The 12,403-nt window shown below is 50.0% G+C and overlaps 1 protein-coding gene across 1 annotated transcript; it reads right to left on the reverse strand.

Moving 5' to 3' along the window:
* Positions 1-619: 619 nt before the first annotated feature.
* On the reverse strand, positions 620-12,129 carry LOC104830001 (dual specificity testis-specific protein kinase 2-like). The gene is made up of 8 exons (XM_010564635.1): positions 11,941-12,129; positions 7,276-7,397; positions 7,075-7,123; positions 6,156-6,305; positions 3,975-4,148; positions 3,307-3,390; positions 2,169-2,255; positions 620-721 (listed from the first exon to the last, which is right to left on the reverse strand). Exons 1-8 carry the CDS (start codon positions 12,127-12,129, stop codon positions 620-622), a joined length of 957 nt encoding a protein of 318 aa, XP_010562937.1.
* Positions 12,130-12,403: the final 274 nt, after the last annotated feature.

Raw genomic sequence — 12,403 nt, forward strand, 5'->3', positions numbered from 1 at the left:
TCCAAAACCTTGCTGGATGCCTCCATGTCTGGGTGCGCCCCTAGTGCGATGCCAGGAGACCCAGACAGAGACCTTGCAGAGCATACCTGCTCCTGCAAGGCTGCCGGACAGGTGCTTTAAGGCTTTGAAATATAAGGCAACTCTGAGGCTCACCAAGCACGCCAAGGCCCCTCTCCTTCACACTCCACAGACCCCAGCCCCCTGCGAGGCAATTCCTCAAAGCCATGGGGATGGAGAAGGGGAATGCCCTGGGACCCGGGGGCACAGGGAAGCAGGAAAGGACAATGTTTCTGCTGGGATTTTGGAAAGCATCCTCAAGGGAATTCAGGTCCCTCCAGGATCATTTGTTTTTAACAAGCAAACAGACAAAGGCTGCTCGGTGTCCTAATTACATCTGTTAAAAACTTTAGCTAGGAAAAACATACCCTTGGTAAGTCCCTTCTCCATTTTTAACCATGTTTTCCATCCAAGAAATTAGAGACCGAGACTATGATTCAATAAACACCAGTGCATCACTTAGCTCTTCCCTTCCCCACCTTCTTTCTTCACTCCTGACCCCCCAGATAGTTAATTTACAGTTTGGGTGCTTCTGTGCCGAGCCTCACAGAAGGCCAGCAGCTCAGCCCAAAAGCTGATTGTCCCTCCTAGGCTCCAGGCTCTCCGTGACATCCTCCAACTCATCCAGGATTTCAGAGAAAGACGGCCTCTTAAATGCTTCCACCTAGAACGAGAAGGGAAAGCTGAAGAGGACACCCCAGACAGGAGGTGGGCGCTCTGCAGCAGCTCTGCTGGCTCCCCCAAGGCTGGGCAATGGCATCCATCCATCTTTACCACTGGTCTGGGTCACACACTGGTCAGTGGAGCCTTCTGGTATCACCACTTGGTGATCCAGGCCTGGGCAGCTGCAGAAAAGCAGCCGCAGAACAGGTCCCATGGTGCGGTACAGCTCAAGCAAAGGCAGCAAGATGCTGAAAACCAGCCTGACATACCCCGACCTGGATAGGACGTGGGAACTGCTCATTCCAAAGCCCACCCAAATGGTGCAGGGGCAGGCATTGTGCAGGGAAAGGCTGCAGGTAGGTATCAGGAGGGAGATGTATCATTCCCAGAGCTTTTTCATGACAGTCAGGATCTAACTGTCTTGTCTCCCTGATGCAGCTCATCCTCAGTAAGCTGTGATCCCCCAGCGCTCCCAGTGCCATTGGGGTGTACCCAAACTGAGAGACGTGGCCTGGGGCACCCCCATCCCACGCGCCCACTGTGCCATCCTGGGGCTGCCCTTTTTGCCTGACCCCATCGAGCCAGCCTGGGGAGTTGCATCAGAAACTTCCCAAACCTGCACATCACACAAGGGCAAAGAACAGCCCCAGGGGCCATTACTGGCAGAAGCCCATTATTATATCAACTTGCATTAGGAAGCTGCCCATCAGAGATACAAGACATCAACACTAAGCCAGTTGCTGACATGAATCACTTCTCTGATTCGGGGCAAGTTATTCACACATCCTTGGGACTCATGCAAGGATTTACTTCCATTTGCTGCCTTGAGCTCCTAGCAATTAGGTGCATTATGATCACCCAGCTTCTCCACTCTGCCTGATTACTGCCTTTGTTTTCCTCTTCCTTTCAGAGAATAACCTGAATCCTTGCTTTCTCTCTGCTTTTCTTCCTGAGGCTTTGGGCATCATGGGGAGACCCCCCAGCTTTCACAATTAGCTTTTATGCTAAAGCAAGAAAGGTTGGAGGACTATGCTCTGATATCTGTAATGCCAGGGCTGGTAACAGCAAGGCAGTGCCCTCCACAAAGGATCAGCCAGGTCCCTCTGCCTGCAGCCTGGCTTAAGGAGGGACTGGACATCATCACCAACCTACTTCCCACTCTGGGGTCGACATGCAAGGGAACAGGCAGGATCTTGGGTTGTTTCAGGCTGTAACACACAAACTAAACACTTCTCCTAGGGGCAGAACTGCACAGTGAATGAAAGCATACTACTGAGCCCAGGAAGATCTCATCACTTCACAGCTCAAGTGGCAGAGCCCTGTGTGCTAGCATTAAGAGCAGCAGGTTCAAGCTCTCCAGGGTTCACAACAATTTTGGTCTCTGTCATACAAGTGTGATACAAATCCAACAAAATCAAAGAAAAAAAAAACCCTAGGAAGAATCTCACCCGACAACAGCTAGCAGCAAGGTCAATCACCCGCTTGGGGCATTCGCTGATCATCCCTTGGAAGGCAGCAACATCCAAGCCATAATCCTGTGAGGAAGGGGGAAGAGTATGTAGTTATAAAGTCCTTCAAAAGCTCTTCATCCTTCTGAAGGTGTTAAAGCACAAAATGGTCATGGTTTAAAGCTTTCGGGGTCTCCATCACAGCTATTTTACTGATGGCAATGCAAAGGTACCAGGGCAACATCAGCTCTGGCAGGGCAGGGCTGCATAGATGGTAAATCATTAGCAGAGCTGGGAGACTGCAGCATTCTTCAGCTTGCTCTGTGCTATCCCTGAGGAGCAGTATGTGTCCTCCTGGAAAAGCTCAGCCTAAGGCAACAAGAGCCACAAAAGCGGAAACCAGCAGAGGACCAGCACCAGGTGCTGAGCAGTGGCTGCTGAGGACAGGAACTGAGAGTCAAAGGGGTCCAGCCAGCTGTTTCCATAACTACAGCTTTGTCCCTCCAGACTTCAGAGTCTCCAATATATAATTCCCTTTCATCTTGTGAACACAGATGGAGTGTTACTTCCTGTTCAGTCTCACAGAAACATGGAACAATCTCTGGTCACTGCAGGTTCTTTGCATTGCTCTTTGGAAAGCAGCAATTTGCTGTTTTCCTGCTGGATTTTTCATCCCTGTTCAGATTAAACTTTCCCTTCCCACTTTGTGGAAGGGAAATGTTGCAAATGTTGAAACAAAAAAGCCCATGTTTTTTAGGAAAGCCCACTGTCTCCACATGAACTGTGTATTAACTGCAATGTATTTGAAAATAAACATTTGTGATGAAAGTTGTGTTTAACCTGCCACTTCAATGGGGAAGTGGAAATGTCAAAGCAAAATGAAGTATTTGGAATTAAGCTCTTTAAACAGAAGTACTTCATCTCAAATTGTTGATCTAGCAAAAATTTTGAAACTATAGATGCACTGAACTCTTGTGCACTGAATATTTTGAGATCAGATTTTCTCATGGAAAAACCTCTAGAGAGAAACCTGAGTGTGAACACATACACGTGTGTACAGGTCTGTCTGGTCCAGAGAGAAGCCACAATCTGATACCATGGAGAAAACGCCATTAGATTTGACTGCAGGAATCATTACCTGAGTCCTGGGAAGCACTTCAGGGTCAGCTGGAATCCTGCCCAGGATTTCACAGAGGACAATGCCAAAGGAAAACACATCCACCTGCAGAAGGGGTGGGAGAGCCGGAGGTGGGACAGAGCATGCACAGAAGCAAAGCATGAGAAAGGAGAGTACCAACAAGGTCCTTCCCTGAGTTATGCAAAAGCCCATCAAAAAAGCCCATTGGAGATGGAGGCACCAAACCCCTAAACTTCTTCTGGGCTTCTGAACCCACCCATAAACACCACAGCCCCACTTGGAGTCCAGCCTCATCTTCAGGAAGCCTGGCCCCGTGCTTTTGTTCAATGTGTCTGGTGCTTCTACCACAGCGCTGGCACCCTCCATAGACCCTGCAACAGGCTCATTGGGCTGTAAATCATGAAGCATCTTCCTCAGAGAGGCTTCACTGTGTTTGTCCATGGTAGCAATCCATTTCCCTAGAAGTTTAACTTAACAAGGCCACATAATGAACTTCCAAGCTGCTAAGCAGAGCATTACTGAGCAAAGGTCTGGGTAGCAGGGCAATGTTTCCCAGGGAAGGAGGGAAGGGCTTTTCTGCTGGTGGGACATGTCACCAGCAAGCAGAGGAGCTTCGGGATGTTCAGGAGCTCCGAGGATGAACAAGGAGCTGAGAAGTAGTGCCATACCTTCCGGTCATAGGGCTCTCCCCGCAGCATCTCAGGAGCCATCCAGAAAGCAGAGCCCACCAAAGACAGCTTCCTCTCCACATCCTTCACAGGCAGCTCCACCACCTCCCTGGCCAGCCCAAAGTCAGTCACCAGCGCCTCGCGACCCCGTGGCATCAATCGAATGAGGCAGTTCTGAAAGGAGCCCACGGGGCATGGCATGAGACTCCCAGTGAGGAAAGGCTTGAACACTTCACTGAGCAGCACCTCGTCAGCCCTCAGCCCCACCTCGCCGTTATAGGCTCTCCCCTCACCAGAGACCTGCATCCTGGCAGCACACATGGAGTGCGCAGGGCAGATTAGGGGTGGACTGATCACATCTGAAGCCAGGAAAAGTCCTTTGAAGAAGGGCAAAGACCGTTGTTTGTTCAACAAACATGATCCACAACCTTTTATCTGAAAGAGACCTTGAAATGTGCATGTTGACCTTATTCACCATGCAGCTGAAGGTGGGCAGGACTACAGCTAGAGCCCTTCTCACTGCCCATGGCTACACTCCCCTAACACAGCTTTCTAGAGGAATTCCTATAAAACTATCTTAAGGTTTCTCAAAACCTCAGCAGTTTCAGACTGTTCAGTTCCCCAGGATTTCCTCCTCAGCATTTGCTCCCAGGGAACTAGCAGAAATGACAGGCATCTTCTCCAGATGGCTCACTAACAACTAGATTTCAAGTGAGCACATACTTCTCTCCTGTATCTTCAGCCATCATCACTGTAGGTTTCCTAAGTTTTCCTGGGGAAGGATGAATTTCTTTCAGGGTTGAGCCACCACAGAGAGACAGAAGGGACAGGCAGGGACCTCCAGCACTTTCCACAAGCAGATCTGGGAAGCTCCTGAGCTCATCAGTCAGCATCAAATAGCAAATTACGTCTCACCTGACTTCAGAGAACACTAGCCAAGAAACCTGTGGTCAGAGTGCACCAGGCTCTTGCCTTGTCCTTGCCTGGTGTTTGCGATTTCATGGTTAGTAACTGAGCCAAGTAAACAGCCTGAGATTACAAAGGTGAGTTTCATTCCTGTGCTGATGTCTCTCAAGAGCCTTCATCAAGAGTCTCTCAAGATCAACCTTCATCAATATTTCAAGTTTCTCTTAAAAAGCTCACAGAGCACCAAAAAAATGGCTTGTAGGAGATACACCACTACTTATTCAGCATCAAATGCAAGGACTTGCGGGCTCCATTTCCATTAATCACCAAGCCAGCCTCTGGCGTTAGCTGACACAGATATGGTCCAGGCTGGTGGCCAACCCCTCAGCTCACATTCCCTGTGATATCATGGACATGCTGCAGATCCACCTGAGGTTTGGTTTGGAAAGTTTTGCCCAAGAGAGATCAACAAGGCACTGCCCCACCATGTTCCTACTGCCATACCAGTGGCAGAGGAATAGCCATATCAAAGCCCCATGGACAAACGTGAGAATGGCAAAGCCCCAGTGCTGTTCCTGCCCCCATCAAGCAGCATGAACCCACGCTGAGGAAAGCAGCCTCCCAGCCAGATGGCCAATACACCAGGAACGTGATGTGCCTTTGTGTTACACCCAAAGCCTATCTCCAGATGCCAGTCTTCACAGCTGGCATGCTGCCAGCATGTGAAACCTGTGGAGGTGACCATCCTAAAATTGGTGACCTGGACCCTCTGGATCAAGGAAGAACAACTTCCCTGCACTTGTGTAAGAACACACACATCTCCTGAGCTCTGCTGGTGCTCTGCGCACAGACAGGGACCATCTCACATGTCACTTGCTCCCAGAGTCCATGACCAGCTCCTGTTAGCAACAGCTTCCTCCTTGCTGTGAGCAGGAAAGAAAATCTCTAAATCTGGCAGAGCTTCTCCTGCAACAGTAGGCAAAGAAAACTATGTGCAATCCTGCACACATTTCAATCTGTTTTCTTTTCTGACAGCAACAGCACTAGGAGCAATATATTTTTATCTCTCTCTGGGTCTCCTGCTTGGCAAGCGATGAATGCAATGGAATGACAGGTTTTATCAAGAAAGCTTGCCTGCAGAGGGATTAGCATGGAGCAGAGGACCAGCATGAGGCCTGAGGCCTCCTGGTTACAGCCCTAAGGGGTTCCTGTACAGCCCCCTAACACAGTTGCCTTCAGCAGTTCAGGGGCGATGTCCCCTTTCCAGCTGTGTACCTTGGAGTTGAGATCTCGGTGGTAGATGTTCTTGGAGTGCAGGTAGATCATTCCTCTGGTGATGTCAGAAGCTAAGTCCACTTTTTCCTTCCATGTCAAACCAATGTCCTTGCTGGCCAGGAGCTCCTCCAGGCAACCTCCATTCACGTACTGTGAACAGAGACAAAAAGCAGGTGGCTGTGCAGCTGGGCACAGGCTCCCCTGGAGCTTCCCAGGTGCTGAACCCTCCCTTGCCAACCCAGGAGCCCCTCCTTCAGGATGGAGGTTGGGAATGCCACCGCATGTAGGACATAGGGGCCCCTGTGTGTGGTACAGTGTAACTACCCATCCTGGCACAGCAAGTCACTGCCGGTCTCTGGGCTCTGCCCCACTGCAAGGACAGCTGTATAAGCCAGCTATGGTCTTCACTCATAGGCAGCGAACTAGAGGCAAAAAGCCTGGCAACAGCTCAGTGACCGCCTTCTGCCACTGACAGCACAGGAACAAGGAAATACCTCCCCAGTACCAGCCTAGACTTTTCCATTAGACCACACCACCACCCCAGAGCCAACCTGGAGATCCTGCCACTCTCTGTCTGCTTTACTTTCTACTCCTGCGCTCCATCCCTGGCTCCTCTTTTCCCCGCCAGCTGGCCCATTCTGGCCCTTTGGTGGTACCAAGCCAACCTGAAACACTTTTAGGCTGTCCTGCCTGAATCTCATGGCCCTGCAGTGACTGTGCCCCACACTCCAGCTGTGACCAGCTGTAGGGCAGAAAGAACCAGAAGCCCCTCCGAGGCAACCTTGCTAGTCCAGACCCACTCACAGGCACAGGAGTCAGAGGCATAGATATGCGTTACAGGATATCTGCCATCCTCCCTGCCAAAGAACCTCAGGGTCCTTGCCTGCCCACAGCACACTTACAAGCAAGGAACCTTTACCTCCAGAATGGGGTACAGTTTGTCATCCTTCACGCATATCCCAAGGTACCTAAGCAGAAGAACACACACACACAAAAAATAAAAAAGAAAAGAAGCTATCAAGGTTCAGCTCAATCCCTCATCGTAGAATTGCCTTAGAGACACCAAGCCAACTCCAGCCCCTGCCAGTGCCCTCTGCTCATGGCTGTAGGATGTACGCACCTAACAATATTGGGGTGGGACAGCTTCTGCAGTAGGCTGATCTCACGCACAATCACCTCTTGGTCCACGTCGTTCTTGTAGATCTTCACCACCATCACCTTACAAGCAGCAGCCTGAGTCACCTGGAGGCAAGGTTGGAGCAGGACATCTCTTAGCTTCCAGAGTTCTGCCAGCCCCTCTGGACAACAGCATCCCTTCCCAACCGAGGGCTTGAATCTCATTTCCCTGCTGCCCAGAGCTTTGCACAGTCATTTGCACAAGTGCAAGGTGCTGTTCCTTCCACATAAGCTCCACTCCAGTGATGCCTGCCTAGGTGGCTGGGGACAGCTAGGTCCCTCCTGTCCCAACACATCACAACACTATTTCTCTGCCAAAATTTGTGTGTTCCTTGGGCTGGAGCAGTTTCTCAGCCCACACTGGGTTACCACAGAGCTGGCCTTCTTCCCTCCAATGCCTTGCATTCAATGCCCCTCCCCAGCCGCAGCCTGCCCCACATCTCCATCCCTCTTTCCTTCCTGGGTCTGATCACTGCACAAGGCTGCTAGCCACTCTCCTCATCCCCAATTCTTTCTGTACTCCTGGCCACAGCCAGCCACCCTCCACCCAGGCTCTGTCAGATGGACACAACAAAGTGCAGAGCCAGCTCATCTCTCCCACACATCCCAGGACGGAGGTCTCATGTCTGCTTCCCAGCCACATGCTAAACTGAACCTCTGCTATGGATTATCACCAGACATTTCATTCCTAGGGCTTCCCCCAGGCAGGGACACTGGAAGCTAAAGAACAGAAAAGAAAATGCTTTTCCCCCACCTTACAACACTGAACAGACTGAGCAGGCATTTTTAGGAGGAAATTTGCTGTCCCCTGTGGAGGCACCAGGGTTGGGCAGTACTGAATGCAGGGGTTTCATGCAGGCTACAGGACATGCAGAGGTCCCCTGGCTCTCAGCCCTGACAGCACCATCCAGGGCCCCTGCACTGCAGCTCATGTTATCTGGGTTGACAATCCAAGTAGCAGTTACCAGACCACATCACAGAGCATTGTGGTACTTTAACATTTCCATCCTCAATTAACATCTGTTTTAAGGAGAACCATGTATCAGGTGTGATCCACACTGATATCCTGACAGGTCCCCCAGGGCTAGCAGAGACTCTAGCCGTGTGTTTAATTTTCCTTCATTTTGAGGTTTATGGGGGTTTGTTTGTTTGTTTGTTTTAAGGGAAACATAGTTTAGACAAAGCATAAGCTGGCTTAAGAGCAGCACTCAGAGTCCCAAAGTGTCAGCCATTGCTCTCTGTCATGGTCTCTGTACAGATAAGTTTACTAGCCCAGGTGAAGACAACAAAGAGTTGCATGTAAGACCTAGCTGGGCTGGAAGGAGAGAAAGTTCATTATAATCAGGGTCACAAAACAAACTGTCTTGGGAGCAACATGAACTGCTGCTTCCTTTCTGAAGGAATTCAACCTGATAGTTGATGTTATTGTTGGAATAACTCTTGCCTCTCTACTCAAGCAGGTCATGAGGAAGGCAGGGCTCCAACACCCTCACCTGATGGGACTTCACAACCACAGACTGTGGACTGTGGGTCACTAATCAGATGATTTATAGGTATATTATAGGTAATAGATTATTACCTATAATAGCACAGATGTAAATATAAGAGATGCTATCAATCATCTTTGCCCAAAGACTGAATGCCCTTATGCCCAGGACAGAGTACAGGGAGCAGCCAAAATCTGGAAGATCTGAAAAACTTTCAGAAGAGCTAATACTGAGTTTCAGTGAGACCTTTTAGCTCTGCACAAACTCTGATGGAGACACTGAGCTACACTGAGCTTCCAGGTGAGACTGCATGTCCCAGCTGGACACCTACAGAGTTCACAAACACTGCCTGGGCTGGTGGAGTTCGTGAGCACTGGAGAAGTTCCTGTCCACAGGGCAATGCAAAGTCCAGCCTGGTCTGGAGAAGAAATGACTGAAAAGCAAGGGTAGACCCACATCCAAAAAAAAGTAGTGGGAGAGATGGGCAAAAGTAATGGGCTCAGAAGGCCTCTTCCAAGACCACAGCCCCTAAGACTTTGCTCTGGCCAACCTGGAGCAGCCCTTGGTCTGCTCTGAATCATGCAAAGTGTCCAGTTTTGTCCTGGATCAGTGTGAATCAGGGAAGTGCAGAGGGGCCTCCAAGGTATTCTCATTTCATGCTAATGAGTGATGAAGGGTAAAGATCTGGTGTTAGCCTTGAATGGAAAAATAAAGGTGAAAATCTGGTACTGGAAAGTTGTAGAAAGACAGGGAGTGGGACTGTGCTTCCTAACGTGTATGAAGCTTTTTGAGGGCCAACAGAGAAAGAGGTTGCTCAGAGGTTCCCTTTGGGCAATGCCTTAAACCAGCCTCAGAAAAAAGAAGTCACGCTGCATTTCTGTCCTGCTTTTGAGCACCTCAGACCTCTATATATGAGAGCTGACAATGAAAGAAGCTTTATGCTTTCCCCAAGAGAAACTCATACCTGAATAGCTCCTTATTGCACATCAGAAAACTAAGGCAGAGAAAGAGGGAAAGTACCTTGTGCCCAGGTCATGCAATACATAACCCACAGAGCAGAAGACTGTGCCCAGACCTCTTGAATCTGAGTCATCAAGTAGAACCAAGTGAATCCTCCTTCCTCAGCCAACCCACATATAACAACTCCTGAGAACGGGCTTAACCAAAGGACAAAGGATGGCAAAAGCAACAAGCAGCCAGCACAAGCAGTGCCAGCACTTTGGGGAGTCTATGTCCTTGCTGCAGGAGCACTTTGGAAGACAGCATCTGTTGGCATAGAGCTTCAAAGGACCATTGCCACTGATGCTTCACAGCAGGAGTGCTGCTGTTCAGGCCTACAAGTCCACAGGGGACTGGCTGAACCAAGAGGACCACGAGTCATCAGAGCACTCAGTTACAGTTGTGCTTGAGTCCCCAGACAAATATCAAGCCCCCACAAAGGGCTGTCCTTGCCCCCAAGTCCTCCACTGTCTTCTGACTATTTGACCCATAGCATTTCATTCAAACTTTATTTTTTTTACATTTCTTTTTCTGCTGCTACTTCAAGAAGTTATTTCATTTTCATTCAAGATCCATGTCTCCAGCCTGTCTACTGCTGGAATTTCATTCACTGCCAGGGCAGGAGGAAAATGTCACGCACGGAGGAAACAGCAACTGTTACTATGAAAATCTGCTAGATAAAGGAAAGAGAAAGTGATGGCAACGGCATGCTGTGTAGGTGGGGAAAGCAATTACTAGAGGGAGGCTGTGGTGGGGAGAGGTATTTGTCATGTATTGCTCCAGTCTGCAGAGAGCTGCCATAGATCTTTGGCTGGAGATTCCCTTTGAACAGCTTTAGTGCATTGTCCCTGGACCTGAAGTTCACCCAAAGGCTTTATCACGGCACCAAGGCCAGATGCAGCAGAGGAGGAGACAGAGCCTTGAGAAAGCAACATGGATTTATCTATCTGACTTGCATATTTTCTGCAGTTCCATGGCCAGATCCTGCCAGTCTGGCTCCATTAGTTTCAACTGGCCACATGTGCTTACACCAGCCAGGGATCTCACCCAGAATATATCAGAGTACTCCTCTGGCAGAAGCATCTTATGCTGGCCCAGGAGAAACGTGCAGTCATGATGTTTACCAGTGGGGCCGGCCAAGCTAAGGAGCTGAACGCAATGGTAGAGTCAGGCCCAACTTTTTCCTCCAGATCTGTCTCGTGTCCCAACAACCAAGACCAGTGTCAGCAACCACATTCGGGAGGGCTGCTGGGAGGAGAGATAAGGTGGGCAAACCTGGCCACACTGCAAAGCAAGTCCCATCCACTCCCCCCAAATAAGCAGTGGCCCTCCTGGGCTGAGGAGCAGCATTGGAGGGGGAGCAAAGCTAGCAGCACCCCGGATCCTGTGCTTGCTTAGAGAGGGTTAAACAAACTCCCACACCAGTGGAGCCTCGTGCAGGGAGTGACCCACAACAGCCCCAGTGAGAAAAGCAGTTTTGCTTTGGTGACATACCATCCACATCCTGCACTGGCTTGCAGGGAGCCACAACTGTCCTGAAATGAAGGCAGCAGAGGCAGAAGTGGACAGACCAGCAGCCTGTCCCAGCCTGACCCTGCCCCAATCCCCTGCTCTTCCCCAGCATCACTGTAACACAGGGCAGCAGCCAGAGAGAGGTGACAGCACTGGCATCTCCATGGGGTGTGGGTGGCGTGTATTCTAGGAGACACATGCAGCTTAATTTTACATTATTTTTCTCTATATATTTTGCTACAATTCTGACAACAAAACCTGCACAGAGCATAAATATCCCCTAATCTCATCCAATACCCAGTTTAGCTCCCTGACAAGCATGTTGTATGGCTAGATGACAGTATCAATGAACATTTATTGATCAAGTCCTCCCATTGCCTTTTTCACTATGGAAGGGGAGATGTGCATCAGAGGTGATGTACTAGGTGTGCAGTGGGGGGGGGTGTCCTTTCCTCCCTCACTGCATCCAACCGGCCAGAGTGAGCTGGGAGGGACGAAGATGAGGAAATAAGCTCAGGAACAGGTTCCTCAGGTGAGGCATCATCTACACAACCTCAGCAGCCATTCAGCTGCTCTCACACAGGTTGTGGGCTGCCTGCATGTCAGTTTACCTTGTAGACCTTGGAGAAGAAGCCGCTGCCTATCAGCTCGGCGTTGAAGTTTTCCCAGAACTCCAGCTTCCTGACAGCCGTGCGCAGCCTCTGCCAGCGGTCCACGTGGTAGTAGGTGTCAGACGACTCACCATAGTACTGCATGGGGTTGGAGGGCTCTGATGCAATCAGCCCTGCCTCGCACATCATGGGGGCAGCAGCTATAACACAGTGTATTTCACAGTGAGCCAACAGCAGCATTTGGACATCAAACAAATACCTGCACTAGAGACCAGGACTGGATGAAGCCTCAGGAACAGGGGGAGAGGAGACAAAGCACTGAGATGATGTACCCTGCAGCACACGTTGCACTGGGAAGCACCCATGGGCACTGTCTCCTGGATAAGTCACCCTGGGCTTAGGTCTGCCTTATGCAGGTTGTATTTGGACTTCTTTAGACTAGGACTTAAAGATGTCAAATTAG

Source organism: Haliaeetus leucocephalus, unplaced genomic scaffold, assembly GCF_000737465.1.
Source record: "Haliaeetus leucocephalus isolate CR32 unplaced genomic scaffold, Haliaeetus_leucocephalus-4.0 Scaffold183, whole genome shotgun sequence".
Lineage (NCBI taxonomy): Eukaryota > Metazoa > Chordata > Aves > Accipitriformes > Accipitridae > Haliaeetus > Haliaeetus leucocephalus.